The sequence below is a fragment of the Elephas maximus genome, chromosome 4 (genome assembly GCF_024166365.1).
Source record: "Elephas maximus indicus isolate mEleMax1 chromosome 4, mEleMax1 primary haplotype, whole genome shotgun sequence".
Classification (NCBI taxonomy): domain Eukaryota; kingdom Metazoa; phylum Chordata; class Mammalia; order Proboscidea; family Elephantidae; genus Elephas; species Elephas maximus.
The window spans coordinates 56,818,943-56,834,130 of NC_064822.1; the positions used below are offsets into that span (position 1 = coordinate 56,818,943).

A 15,188-nucleotide genomic window follows, 5' to 3' on the forward strand; every position below is an offset into this window, starting at 1 on the left:
GATTTACAGCCTTGAAAACCTTTATGGGGCAGCTCTACTCTGTCCTATACTGTTGCTATGAGTCAGAATCAACTCTACAGCAATGGGTATAGGTAGGGGCTGGAGGAGGGTAAGGAAAAATGTGGAGTTATTGCTTAAGGGTGCTGAGTTTCTGTTTGGGGGTGATGAAGCAGTTTTAGAAACAGTGGTGATGGGTACAAAACATTGTGAATGCAATGAATGCTACTCAACTATACTCTTAAAAATGGTTAAAATGGCAAATTTTCATGTTATCTATATTTTACCACAATAAGTTTTTTAATGTAAAAATGAAACATTGGCTCAATTGTATTCCTATTTAGAAAACTCTCCCCAGTGAGTGGCCATCTTTAACTATCTATGGCCCCAAACCCCTTACCAAGTCCAATGATTCGACATAAACAACAGGTCTAATGCGCCTCAATCCCTGTCTCTGGCAGCTAGGAGTGCACGGATATGCCTTTTTGAACACTAACAATGGCTACATCCTCTCCCATCCTGACCTCCGGCCCTTGGTAGGTACAGGTCTTATTTGCCTTGGGATCCTAACTATATAGTACTTGGGAGTGGTTCATTAAGTAGTTGAAACAATGAACACATGTTGGGCTCCATGTAGGAATCCAGCACTCTGTTATGGATAGTATGAGAAAAAAAATGTATTTGAGTTATGGCCTTTGTTTTCAAATCATTTATAATCTAGCAGGAGAGACAAGGCAAAAATACATGAAATGATTGATGAACAGACCAGAGAACATGTAACGAAGTGTGCAGATATGTGGTTATAGAAACCCTTAAGACACTTACATTCCTATCACTGCCTCAGTAGGTAGCCCCACATTCCCTTGGGAGTCTGACAGCCATATAAGTGTAACTCCAGGGCCCCACCCAAAGGGGGTGTTAATATCTAGTTAACAATAAAAATGCCAGGACAAGTGTGGAGAACCCTCTCGTGAGAGGTGGGGGGTGGCAATGCCAAGGCTCCCCTGAGTTTGTCTTAATAATGTGTTCCCGAGTTCTCCTGCCCCCTTCCTAGCTCTCTCCAGCCTGATACAGAAGCTAGAAGGATTTTCACAAGGGCTTAACTGAGCAACTGATGGCTTAAAAGGAAAAGTTGCATAGCCTTATCTAAAGGTTCTGCCTTCAAGGCTAGAGGCTCCTTATTCCCCACCCCCACCCCCCCATGGCACTTGGCCACTATCCACAGCAATAATAGCTGTACCTCACAACGCAGTTGTTACCGGAGGAGAGGAGTTAAAATCCTAGAGGAAGTTTAGCCAGTCCCCTCTACCAGTCTTATACTGAATTGAAGATGGCAGCGGAGGGCAATAGGCAGCAGAGTACTTTTCCAAGAACTTACCAAGGTGTTTATCTGCCCCAGGTGCCATTTGGAGAGATCATTCTAACCACATTCCATTCCATTCAGTTCAAATGGAGACTGAGGGCCCACAGGGAGGTTCAGAGTAAAGAGAGATCAGGGTGCACTGGAAAGAACTCTGTCTACTCTGTCTTCCTAGTTCAGTCTCTGCTGGACAAGCACCTGTTTTAATCACCTCCTATTCACCCCATAACCCTATGGGGCAGTTCTACTCTGTCCTATAGGGTCGTTTTGATTTGGAATCGACTTGACACCAACGGGTTTGTCTTTTTTTCTTTTGGTTATTCACCGCATCGATGATGGGGAAATTCCTGCCCTAGGGTTTTGGAGGTGGCCAAATAGATAATACCCAACACTGAGCAGATGAAATTGATAGCAGTTTATTAGTCACAGCCTATGTGGTATTATTCTCTAACTCTCTATGTGGTATTATTCTCTATGTGGTGTTATTCTCTAATTGTTTCATATACTCATAGCCCAGGGAAGGAGGACCACACAGGGGTTGTGCTTGGAAATAAGGTGAACAAGCATGGGCTGTGGGAGGCAGGCTTTGTAGCATTAAGAGGATGAGGTGCCCCCTGTTTCCCAGGGGAGGATGTGATTGGCTTGTTTGAATAAGTCCATGAGCTGACAGGGAACTGAAGCCCACTACTCAGGGATAAGCAGGAACTCTGCCTGGTCCTGTGATAAGGATGGTTGTTTGGCTAGGAGACCTTATCCACAGGAGCAGAGTGGAGAAGGGAACTTTAGGTTAGGCCAGATGTCAAGGCAGCACATAATATTGAGCCTTAATTTTAGGTCTTACGTCACATCATCTGAACTCATGATGTGTGACTGTCCTGTACCAGCGGGATCTGTGGGAAGCAGTCCCAATGCCAGCAAAATGACTCACTAGGGAAATAATAAATATGTTGATCCTAGAGCTCAATTAAAGGGACACTGATCAGAAACCCACCTGTCATCCTCTATTTAATCTAAATGAATACAAGGCTTCAACAAATAAATTCATATTGTGGACCTACTGTGTGCCTAACTTTTTAATGCTGTGAAATATGCTAGAACCAAAAATGAAATTTATAATGTAATTAAGGAAATAAGACTTACATAAGTAAAACAATAGAGAATAATACAGCAGAATATAATTATCTAACAAATGATATGATAAAGCCAATGTAATGAGATTCCTAAGGAAAGTACTATCAATTTATGATGGATATTAAGGAGAACCAGTGTTGAGTTAAAAAAAAATAAAAGGAAAATAATAGAGGAGATGCCTAGTAATAAATTGAAAGAGGATCAAGAACCATACTTTTGCCCTGAAATCTATGTCAGTGCCCAGAGTATGAGTAACTAACAAAGTGAAATTATGGTTTTAATATGAGAAGCTAAAGACGATTTTTCAGGAGTCATCAGGACTTAACTTAGTCAACGGCAATGGAATGTTGCACCTTACTCAGAATAAATAGATCTAATGTGAAAGGTGGCAGAGCAGCACTGTTTGCCATGAGTATGGACACCAATAAAACCTAGAACGGAGGCGTCATCCAGGCATGGGGGAGGAGAAAAAGAATGAAAGTGAGCACTGTTGTAGCAGCTGAGCTACAGATCACCTGGAAAGGCACTGCAATATCTCTCCTTGGGGCTCTGTCCCACTCAAAAATTCTATCAACAAGATGAAAATGCAGAAAGCAGATGCTACAAAGCCTGGAAGGTATGGCTAATGCATTAAGTGAGAAAATCAGTATACAGAAAGTTTTCTTCTAAAACAATGGGCTGAAACTAACAAGATAAAATATATTAGGGATACATGGAATATTCTGCCAAAACACTCAGTGCTCAAATGTAAGGTTGTGGAGATGTAATTTAACAGTATATCACGTCAGAAAGACCAAAGGGATTTAATTAAATGAAAATTCAATGTGAACCAGCAGGGTAGTGTAACTCTCTAAGAAGTTAAGCAGAATCATAGGCAGCAGTCGTAACTGTGTGATATTTTGGCCCGGAGAGGTCAGACTCACACCACACTGGTCATACTCCATCTGCACTATTGATTTTTGTCCTGGGCACTCATTTTAGGAGTGACGTTGACAAAGTGGAGCATATTCAGAGGATGTTAAGGCATCTGCAAATTGGAAATATTTAGTTTGGAGAAGCAAAATCTGAGGAGTGACAAGTACCTTGGAAATTTCCAGGGTTGTCAGGTAGAAGACATTCTGTGTATCCCCAGGAGAAAGAACTAAGATCAATTGGTAAAAGTTACAGGGAGACAGATTTCAGCTCTGTATGGGGAAGAACTTTCTAGCAATTACAGCTGTCTAAAACTATGACAAGCTGACTCAAAAAAAAAAAAGAGCTCCTCAATGTGGGAAATATTCACTCAGAGGCCCTGAGACCATCTGTCATGAACATTGGTAAGGAAAGCTCTGCATTGGGTGGAAGGTTGGCCCAGACAAGTTGAAGGAATCACTGAGGTGCTTTGATTTTATGATTATACCAGAAGGCTTTAGAAACTGAGCAGGGCCTTGTGCTAACCTCATGTTTTTCTTCCTGACCTGCTCACTCCAGTACAGAGAGGGGAAGAAACTGAAGCCCAAACCTAACTACAACAGCGTGGATCTCTCTGAAGTGGAGTGGGAAGACCAAGCTGAAATCGTGAGTGGGGAAAGTCGGGAAAAGGAAGCTAATTAGCTCTATCTCCAACAAAATGGGTCAACCACGTGGTATTAAGCTTTGAGATCACTCACTCTACTTCTCTCGGACAAAGCAGTTCAGTCCCAGAGTGGTTCCAAGCCCCAAGCCAGAAGCAATTCCTATAATGGACAAATTCTTTAAACAACTAAAAAAAAATAATATAACAATATCTTCCTGAATTACAAGGATTACTAAGGATGAATGAGATTATGTCTATAAGCTACAGAGTTAGTAATGTTTTAGCCAGGCGTTTGGTCTCAGGAGCTCATCCTAAAGGAAGTTGTGTTCCGGTAATATGACACTGTGTACCCTGATGCATCAGCCCACTTTGGGGGACTAACTTGGTGAATGCCTGAACCTATAAGCTAAACAGAATATAAGATCTGTTCCATATTCCCTCCCGGTATTCTGCTCAGAGAAAAAAGACAAGAGGAAAAAGGGGAAAACCAAGTGTTTCTAGGGGTCACCTCTCATCTGGTCAGTAAAGCTCCAGTGTAAGGCATGGAAGTAATACCATTATCTTTCTTCTTGAAGCTGAGAACAGCCATGATCAATGGGGAAACTGGCTCTCTGTCTATGAACGTGAAGGTGCCACTGGACAAAGGGGTAAGGTACTAGAGAGAGCCTGGGTCTGGTTCTTGGAAGGCAGCATCTCAGTTTATAGAAGTTTTGGGTGGTGACAAGGGACTTGGACTTAGTCGAATTAAAACTTAGGATTTGATTAAAGGGCATATTCCAGGGAGCCTCAGAAACACCTGGCCAAGGGGCTACATGACTGCTCGCATCGATGCCTGGTTCTTTGGAGGCTGCTGAGTTAGCCATTAGGTTAACCCAAGCCATTTCCAACTCTTCTTTCTTCCTTATGATGCCTGCCCTTTGAACCTTTTGTTGTTTATGATGGAAAAGGAGAAAGTGACCTCCAATTTTGCAAATTGTTAGTAGATCTCATAAAACACGTTGTATGGGAAGAGGTTGAAAATAATCAGTATTCCCTATAGCTGATTTTCATCTGCTGTGACCACAGATAGGCAGTAATCAACACCCTCATTGATATAATTACTGTCTTTATAGATCTGTACATCATTTTTAAAAGATCACTTCTTCTTCTCACTTACAAGATTCCAGTGCATCTATGGAATTTTCATTGTCCCTTGACATGTTTACAAATGTCACCTCCTCCCTCACAGCCACCCCCACCTCCTCCTCCTGTTGCCCATCTGCCTCAGCTAAAAGAACACAGGCATCTGCCCGAAACAATTAGGCCCAATTCTTCCACAAACACAGACCTCCAGGGAAGCCAAACAAGAAAGCATTAGGAAGGAGAAACAATGCATCGCATCCCTTTTAGACCAATGGACTGATTTTCACAGGGGCCAGTATCTGGTTTCTGTGACATCTGCTTGACTTTTTGTAAGCTCTCGACTGAGAAGTGCCCCATTGAGGCACCCTGGGCAACATCAGTGACGTCAGGCCACCATCGGCTGCTGCTCCTTCTCCTGATCCAAAAGAGTAGAGGTTCACTCCATCTGCACCCCAACTCTTATCCCAACCAGGCTCTTGCTCACTTACTCAAGGCCACTCTCAACTACTTCAGCCTGGCCAGTACATTTAAAGTGGGACTAGTTTTCATGCTATAATAAATAATTTATTATACACAGGGCATATGGCAATTTAAAGACAGGTTTGAGTATGGCTGCAGTATATCTGGAGCTCTGATGGTACAACAATTAAGCGCTTGGCTGCTAACCAAAAGGTTGGTGGTTCAAACCCACCCAGCGGCTCCACGGAAGAAAGACCTGGCAATCTGCTCCTGTAAAGATTACAGCCTAGAAAACCCTATGGGACAGTTCCACTCTGTCATGTGGGGTTGCTATGAGTTGAATCAACTCAATGGCACCTAACAACAACAGTACCATAATAGATCTTGGTGGTGCAACCATTTAAGCACTCAACAGCCAGCCAAAATTTGGCATTTTGAACCCAGTCAGAAGCGCCTCAGAAGACAAGCCTGGTGATCTGCTTCCAAAAGGTCACAGCCTTGAAAGCCCTATGGAGCCATTCTACCCTGCACACATGGGGTGCCTTGAGTCAGAATTGACTGAACGGCAATTAACAATGACAACATAGTATATCTAATACAGAGCTACTCATGAAGTGAGCATAGTTTGTCTTTCATCCTTTCCTTCCAGCACCCTGCGTTCTCATGCTGCCTTCAAACTTCTCGAAACCATCAAGGCAGAGTCCTAACCAGACCCAGGGCGGTCTGAACTTCTCCTGAAACATCTGCCCCCCTTGAAATGTGTCCATTGATGCTGATAAACCATTCAGGTTACATATTTACAGCTTAGGGAAGTCTTCATGATATATGGTTGCTCTAACATGAAGAAGAGGTGACGACGATGATCATCATCATGACCATCACGGACATTTCATAGCATGTAGAAGCTCATGCTTTACTACTACTGCTTCTTGTTGTTGTTAGCTGCCATCAGCTTGACCTCCAGCTCACGGTGACTCCATGCACTACAGAATGATGGTCCGCCCAGTGCTGCACCATCCCCATGATCAGTTGTGGATCTGACCATTGTGGTCTATAGGTTTTTCACTGGCCGATTTTCAGCAGTAGATCACTGGGCCTTTCTTCCTAGTTCATCTTAGTCTGGAAGTTCTGCTTAAGCCTGTTCAGCACCAGAGCAACATGTAAACCACCACTAACAGATGGATAATTGTTGTGTAAAGTGCATTGGCTTGGAACCGAACCCGGGTCTCCCACATGGAAGGTGAAAATGCTACCTCTGAATCACCACTGCCCTCACTACTACTAGTAAAAAAAAAAAAAAAAAAAAAAATTTTTTTTTTTTTTTTTTTACTAGTAGCTGACATTTATTAGGAACTGGGCTAAGCACTTTGCTGCTTTAACACTCACAACCCTATGAGGTAGGAACTAAAAACTTGCCCAGGGCCACCCAGATGACAAATTGCAAAGCCCACATGTATCTGATTCTAGACCACTGCTCTTAACCACTGCTGTATAAGGCCTTTCTCTAGGACTGGCCCTGAGCTCTCAACTCTTTCTCCAGCCTCGAAGATTTCCCAAGAGTCTCTTTTGAATAGGACTTCTATTCCATCTTAACATTCCCTGGCTCCTTCTCTCTGTCTACCACATTATATCATAACTAGCCCTCTTTAGCCTTTCATCTTTACATTTTACTCTCACGCCCAGAAGCTAGCGAGCCTACGCTGTGTGTAGGGCATTTCGCTGGTATAAAGGTCACCACAGTGGCATCCTAACCTCTCACTACTCCATCTAGTATGATGCCACTCTTCCCTGATGTTGCTACATTTTGTTCTCTACCAACTGCTCTGTTTCCCCCACAAGCCTTCTCTTTTTAAAAGCAGAGTCGGCAGACAATACCACTGTTTTCTTGCCTGCCGATCTATCCCAGCCCTTTCTCTCATCTCAGTGGTACATCTCTACTTACAAGCTTATTCCTCAGCAGAAACAATCTTCAGGTCTGGGTTGAGGGAACAGAAATCTTTGTTAAAGCATCATGTTACTATCCGTTACCCTTCAAGCCATCCTGGCAGGAGGGTTAAGAACTGCGATACCCTGGCTTTTTGTTTTGTTTTCTCGAGGAGATTTTAACATGCATCCTTATTTCTCACTGATCAGTTTGGGCCTTTCTCCATCTCCCCTGAACTCTAGACAGGCAACTACTGCAGTGCTACCAAGGACAGCAGCAGCAACCCCAGCACAGGTAGAGCAGGACTCACAGACTCAAAGATTATGGGGCCAGATGGGTCATGTTAGTAGATATGAATGAAAGAAGCAGACATCTCCCATGACTGCTGTGATGGAGAAAAACTGGGAGGAAGGGTCTGACTGAAGCAGAGGAAGCAGGAGGCCATGACCAGCGGATGAGTCCAGTGGTACACACATATGTACCCATTGCTGTTGAGTCAATTCTGACTCAGAGCAACTTCATGTGTTACAGAGTAGAACTGCTCCATAGGGTTTTCTTGGCTGTAGTCTTTACAGAAGAATTTTACCAGGTCTTTCTTCCATGGAGCTACTGGATGAGTTCAAACTGCCAACCTTTAGGTTAGCTGCTATCTGAGTCATCTAGTGCTGCTGTAACAGAAATGCCACAAGCTAATGGCTTTAACAAAGAGAAATTTATTCTCTCACAGTCTAGTAGGCTACAAGTCCAAAATCAGGGCACCAGCTCCAGGGGAAGGCGTTTGCTGCATCAGCTCTGGAGGAAGGTCCTTGTCATCAATCTTCCCTTGGTCTAGGAGCTTCTCTGCACAGGAACCTCAGGTCTAGAGGACACACTCTGTTCCTGGCGTTGTTTTCTTGGTGGTATGAGGTCCTCTGTCTCTCTGCTTGCTTCTCTCTTTTATATCTCAGTGGAGATGGGCTTAAAATACTATCTAATCTTGTCGATGGCATCAGTTTAACTGCCACTTATCCATCTCATTACATCATAATTACATAATTACAGAGTAGAACTGCCCCATAGAGTTTCCAAGGAGTGCCTGGAAGATTTGAACTGCTGACCTTTTGGTTAGCAGCTGAACCCTTAACCACTATGCAACCAAGGTTTCAGAAAAAAAAAAAAAAGGGGGGTTTCAGAGCGGGGTTTAAATCCACAGTGCTCTGATGCTCCGTCCATGCCCTTAAAGCCAGCTGCTATTGAGTCGACCTCAACTCCTGGCAACCTCACGTGTGTCAGAGTAGAACTGTGTTCAACAGGGCTTTGAATCACTGATTTTTGGGAAGTGGATCACCAGGCCTTTCTTCCAAGGAGCCTCTGGGTGAACTCTAACCTTTCAGTTAGCAGTCAAGAACATTAACCTTTTACACCACCCAAGGATTCTAGTCCATGCCCTTAACCACCATGATGTACTGCTAATACCCTAATTTGTACACATTTAAATGAAACTTAAAAGATGGCATCTTTGAAAGGAAAAAGAAGTTGTAAAGGGGTGACATGGGCTGGGGTGGGGGAGCGCAGAGGGGGAATGGTGCCCATTCTCCCTTGGTGGGCTCTATATAGATGAGCTCCAGGAATTTTGAGCATCAACTGGCAGCCTCTTCTTTGACCTCATGCTGGACCCTGGAGTCATTATTGACACCTGTGCTATATTGAATATGGTAGCCGTTGGCCACACTGGCTTTCTGAACGTAAATTTATATTAGTTTAAATTTTTTTAATTTTTAGTTTAGTTGTTGATTCTCACATTTCAAGTGCTCCATAGCCACATGTGGCTAATGGCTCCTGTACTGGGCAACACAGGTCTAGAGTCCAGTCGTTAAACCCGGGCAACCCTCAAAGGGTGGCGGTTTTGCTGTGCCTTGAGACTGTTCTGCCTGTAGATGTTAGTAAGATGAGGCATATTGGTGGTGGTGAGAGAAGGAGGTAAGAAGCAAGGGCAGAGGTCCAGAGGTGATGAACACTCCCAGGGCATTGGGTGAGAAGGCAGGTGGCATGGGCAGGCACTCTTCCTTCTAGCAAGCACTCTTCTCTTGTTGGCTCTTCCAGAAGCGAGTCCTTTTCCTGACCAATGATTACTTCTTCACAGACATCAGTGACACACCTTTCAGGTGAGGGACTCATGTTTTATTTGCAGAGGGAGGGCATATGAAATATGAATACCAGCAACTCAGGGTAGGATTTTGAGGTTTGGGGATAGATTTTGTAATATTTAGTTGGCAATGTTGTGGTAATAGAAAAAGACCCAAGTCAACATTCAGGAAACTTGAGGTCTAGACCTGTTTGCCAGTGTAGCCTAGTGATTAAGAGTGCAGACTCTAGAGTCAAACTGCCTGGGTTTGAATCTCAACTCCATGACTTACAGGCTGTGTGACTGTAGTCAAGTTACTTAACCTCTCTGTGCTTTAGACTCCTCATCTGTAAAACAGGGGTAATAATAATACCTACTTCATGGAGTTGTTATGAGAATTAAATGGCATGAGCCACTTAAAGCTATGAAAGCAATGCCTTACTGTAAAATAAAGGATCAAATTGGAAGATATTTGGGTTCCCTCAAACTCTGAAAATATTTGACTCTAGACATTACACAAATTAAGAAACAAATGGCCCTTATCTCTGAATTACCTCATTTGTCTCTAAAGTAGTGATTCCTAGGCCTGACTACTCATTAGAATACCTGAGGAACTTTGTGAAAATACCAGTGCCCAGGCCCCATTCAAGCCAATTTAACTGGAATTTCTGGGGGTGGGACCCAGCACTAGTATCTTTTAAAGCTCCCTAGGTGAGGTGATTCAAATGGAGCCCTGGTGGCACAGTGGTTAAGAGCTCAGGCTGCTAACCAAAAGGCCTACAGTTCAAATCCACCAGCTGCTCCCTCTACTCTGCCCTATGGGGTTGCTATGAGTCGGAATCAACTCAATGGCAAGGGGTTTGGTTTTTGGGTTAGGTGATTCAAATGTTCAGCCAAGGTTGAAAACCAATGCTCTACAGGAGAGGAAGGCATGGTAGGACTCGCCAGGAGGCAAAGGGATTTCCTGTTTGCAGGACAGCCTGTGAGACATGAAGGCCTTTCTACATTTTGGGGGGTCCCTGTGAGGTTCAGGATATGCCTTGATTAAAGTGGAGCTGAGAGCATTCTTGGTCTAGAGAATTTCCAGGGTCCTTCTCAGGGAGAAAGGCTGATGGAGAAATAGAAGTGCTGCCGCTGTTCTAGATGGACAGCCTGCGAGGCCAGAGCCACAAAAAGAGGATTGACATGCTAGCTGTATGTCACAGGCATGAAAAGCTCATAAACTAAGAATGAAGAAGGGACCAGGAAGCAGCAGGGAGGTGGATTGTCACATGCTGTGGATGTGTGTGTGTTCTCTGCTCTCCCCACAGTTTGGGAGTGGTGCTATCCCAGGGCCACGGAGAATACATCCTCCTGGGAAACACATCGGTGGAAGAAGGTGCGTTAGACCAAGTTCTGGTGGACAGTTTAGAGAAAAGCCTGGATTCTCCTGGAATGCTGGGCAAGGCCAACCCCAGGGTGGAGCTGGTTTAACAGCATCCCAGATTCCAGGCATCAGAGTGGGCTCTCAGAGCATCGGTTGCCTGGTGAGGGGGGGTCTGTGTATCCTGGTACCCAGCCAAGCAGTGCCAGGCAGTCAGTCCTGCAAAAACGGACAAAGCCTGACAATGCAGAGTCCAATTCTGGGAGCATTGCAGGGCCAAAGAGGTAGGGCAGTCAAGGGAATGTGTTGCTTTGAACAATGCTGTCAGAAGGCTAAAAGGAGGGGAAAAGAAAGAGAGAAGATCAGGAAGAGTAAGGTTATTTGTGGGACATGAACCTGAGAGGAATGGCTGGAAACAGAGGGAGGATGGGAAAGAAGGACTCCATCTCCTTGTCCCTGACTTGCAGCTGCCTGAGTACCTTCAGAGAACAAAACCTATATTCAGGGGTCAGGGGTCTCTCAGGAAGTCCTTGGAAAATCTAGTCACCATTCTACTTAACAGTCACATTCTATCTAGTCTTCCTTTTCTATCCCTCAAATGCATCTCATCTCTCCATTTTCTGCCACCACTCTAGTCATTGTCGTCTCTGTTCTGAACAACTACAATGGCCTCCTAACTGGTCTCCCTGCCTCTTTCTTTCTCTCAACTTTAGCCAGAAGGATATTTCCAGAAATGCCCAATCTGATCATGTCACTGCTTAAGGAATTGGTGACTTTTTAATTTTTTTCTTTCATTCCTCCACACACTAAGCTTCACAGTCTTCCCATATGCTATGCGGTCCCCCAAAACGCTTCTCTCTCCATCCCTCAGTCCTCTTATCCCAGCCAACTTTGACCCACTCTTCAGGTCCCAGCTTAGATGTCACTTTTCTGGGAAGCCATCCCTGGCAGACCCCTCTCCCTCACCCAGACCAGGTTAGGTGCCAGCTATGTTCTCCTGTGTAGCCACTCTATTTGCCCTTTCATGGCTTGTGTCCATGTCTGTTGGGACACTCTCCTTCTCTGTCTTCCCCTGCCCCAAAACAATCAAAATCCTTAGGCCTCCATTATGCCTTCTTCCTTCTTATGCTTTTCTTCCTCTACTCAGGTATTCCCAAGTTAGATTACTCAGGGGACAGAAGGAGCTATATTTTACCCACCTCTGTGGTGAGATGGACCAGAGGCCAGGGGTTTGGCATCATGGAACTGGCTGGGTTTACTGAGAAAAGGAGCCTCATCCTTTATCTATTTGCATTGTGTCTGTGTCAGTCCAGTATTCCTTTAAATAGCTCCACAGATGCCCCCCTTCACCTTCCGTCATCCTTTCTTTTGATTTAGCAAAACGCTGTTTGGGCGCCTATTTATTGCTGAGCATGAGTAGGCACTCAATAGAACATTTGCTCATTTGTTCATTCAATCAACAAACAGTGCTGAGCACATGGCCAGTGCAGGAGCTGCACTGGGCAATGAGGCTGCAGAGATTACATAAAGCAGACACCACCCATTGTCAGGCTCATCTCTAACCCGCCATTTAGCTCAGTTGGGTATAATAAAGCCAGTGAGACTGAAATCACTGATTTCAAAGTATTAGCTCCTGAGAGAGATCCTAAGAAGAATTAGAGAGGGCCTTCTCGCAGAGCTGCTGTCTAGTGGAAGCATTCAAACCCAATACCAAACCCAGTGCCGTCGAGTTGATTCCGAGTGGAAGCATTAAGACATGGCATAATAAGTAAAATGCAGCTTGGAAAGGAGTGAGTGACATGAAAGCTGAAGGAGGAGGAAGGGATGACCCTTGGTCAGGTAGGTTATTGAAGACATTGTATTTGAACCTTGAAGGAAAGGTGGTATTTGGACTTGAGAAAATGGGGAGAAGAATCATTTCAGGAAGCAGGAGCAACACAGACAAACGCATGATCCATGATCGTGTCCCTACACTGAGCTAAGAGCAGTGCCCGGACAAAGGAAAGAATAACCCAGTCCCATCCTCAAGGAGCTCACTGTGCAGCTGGTTTTCAGCGGTGCAAGGTGTGCACTCTGCTGACAGTGGGTGCGTATCATACTGAGTGTAAACTCTGATTTCAGGCCTGCATGACCTGCTTCACCCGGATGTGACCGTAGCCAGTGAATGGTAAGCAAGAAAGTCACTGCTCATGAGGAATAGAGGATGGGAGGGAGAATGGTAGAATCTTTGGAGGTAACGCTGGCTCTCCTGGATTCCAGGATCTACTGCATCACAGATATCGACCCAGACCACCGGAAGCTCAGCCAGCTAGAGGCCATGGTCAACTTCCTGACAGGGGAGGACGCAGACCTGGAATGTGAGCGCCGCCTGTCCACTGAGGCCTCACCTTGGGAGCTTTTCCAATGGAGTCCTGCAGCTCAGAACCTTGCAGGAGGGGAGGAGGCTACCTTGTGACCCTATCCCTGGAACTCATGGGTGACTGTGGGAGAACAGGGGGATTTCCAAAGAAATAAGGCAGAACCAGCCTTACTATGGGGCCAAGCTAGTGTTTAAGCATTTCTGGAACTGTGGTGACATGAATGTATCGCTATGTCAGGAACTGAGATCTTTCAAAGCTTCTGTCTACAGAGCACTGTTAGGACTCAGAAGAAAGGCTCTTACGTGTAAGGGCACCAACCTGCTAGTCAGGCTTGTCCCCATCATCACCTAAAGTGGACCCAGGGCAAGGAGCTGACACCCTGCTCCCTGGTTCCTCATCTCTGAAGAAGAGAGCACAAGACCACATGGCCTCTTAAGGCCTGTGAGTCTATGATTGTTTTGTAAACCCTGGTTCTCAGGCTAATTCTAAGTTCCCCTGCACTAAGACAAATGGTGAAATCATTGGGTCACACCCTCAGCACAGTCCTTCCTCTTCCTCGGAGCAGGTCATCATGTCACATAAGCATCCCTCCCATGAGAAGACTCTGCCTCCCATGCTGGCTCATTAGGGCATTGTTTGTTCATTTATCCATCCCATCAACAAATATGTGCTGAGTGTTTAATCTTTTTTTATGCCCTAGGCTAGGCATTGAAGGTGTAGAGATAACCCAAACAGACAAGGCCATTGCTCTCATAGAGCTTATAATCTAGTGGAGAAAGCAGACAATAAACAAGCAAGCATACATGTATAGATGTAGGTAATCACAGCTTGTGAAAAGTGCCATAATAGAGGACCATGAGGGAGAAAAATGGGGTCTGCTTCAATTAAACAGATGGTCAGGGAAGGCCACCTCTGTAACAAGCTGTCACTTAGGTTGAGGATAAAAAGAGCTACCCATGCAGAGTGGAGAAAAGAGCATTCAGACCGGGGAACAGCATGTGTGGAGGTTCTGAGACAAGGAGGGGCTTGGCAAGTTCAAATCCACAGAACTGACAAGAGACCAATGTGTCCTGAGAGTGATGGGCAAGGAGCAGAGGGGTGAAAGTTGAGATGGAAGAAACAGGCAAGGCCCAGATCTAAGTCTGATACCACAGAGGTGTTCTCCTGACTCCATAGGATGTTAGAAGTGGAAAGAGTCTTAGAAACCATTTATTTTTACTCACATATTTTGGAGTTGAGGAGACTAAGACTGAAAGAGGTTAAGTGAGTTCCTCAATTCACACAGATGGTTTTACATGTTCCAGGTACCTGTTTCAGGCATAGCTTCTTCCCTGAACTTAAAGTTTCCTTAAAAGGAGAGGTGAGCTATGTCCATATCATGGGCAAAACAAGTGACTTCATTTTTATTTTGCCCCTGTCTTGCTCACCCAGGTGACGAGGAGCTGCTGCAGGAGGTGCTGTTTGACGCAGTGGTGACGGCTCCCATGGAAGCCTATTGGACTGGGCTGGCTCTCAACATGTCTGAGTACGTCCCGGGATGGGCTGAGGGCTTGGAGAAGGAAAAGCAGCAGGCCCAGTTCAGACCCCAGGATCCCCTTGCTGAGTCAAGGTCCCTCCTACTACCTGGCTGGCAGCTCAGGAGACCACTCACATCCTCTTGGCCTGATATGAATGGTGATGAGTGTGGTAAGATGTGGGTGGAGTGAGAACGACCTTCACATAGCCCCAGGAAAGCAGGTAGCTCAGCAAACCTTCCACACTGGCAGATTGCTGCTGCCCTCTCTCCCCTTTGAAAAAATCCCAAATGCAGCTC

The 15,188-nt window shown here is 45.1% G+C and overlaps 1 protein-coding gene across 1 annotated transcript in view; it reads left to right on the top strand.

Moving 5' to 3' along the window:
- Positions 1–15,188, top strand: part of CACNA2D4 (calcium voltage-gated channel auxiliary subunit alpha2delta 4) — a 112,752-nt gene that overhangs the window by 33,906 nt on the left and 63,658 nt on the right. The window contains exons 16-23 of the mRNA XM_049884806.1: positions 459–533; positions 3,959–4,045; positions 4,619–4,690; positions 9,631–9,692; positions 10,963–11,030; positions 13,137–13,182; positions 13,275–13,372; positions 14,807–14,900. Of these exons, the coding sequence (XP_049740763.1) occupies positions 459–533; positions 3,959–4,045; positions 4,619–4,690; positions 9,631–9,692; positions 10,963–11,030; positions 13,137–13,182; positions 13,275–13,372; positions 14,807–14,900 (602 nt within the window). The remainder of the gene's footprint in view (positions 1–458; positions 534–3,958; positions 4,046–4,618; positions 4,691–9,630; positions 9,693–10,962; positions 11,031–13,136; positions 13,183–13,274; positions 13,373–14,806; positions 14,901–15,188) is intronic.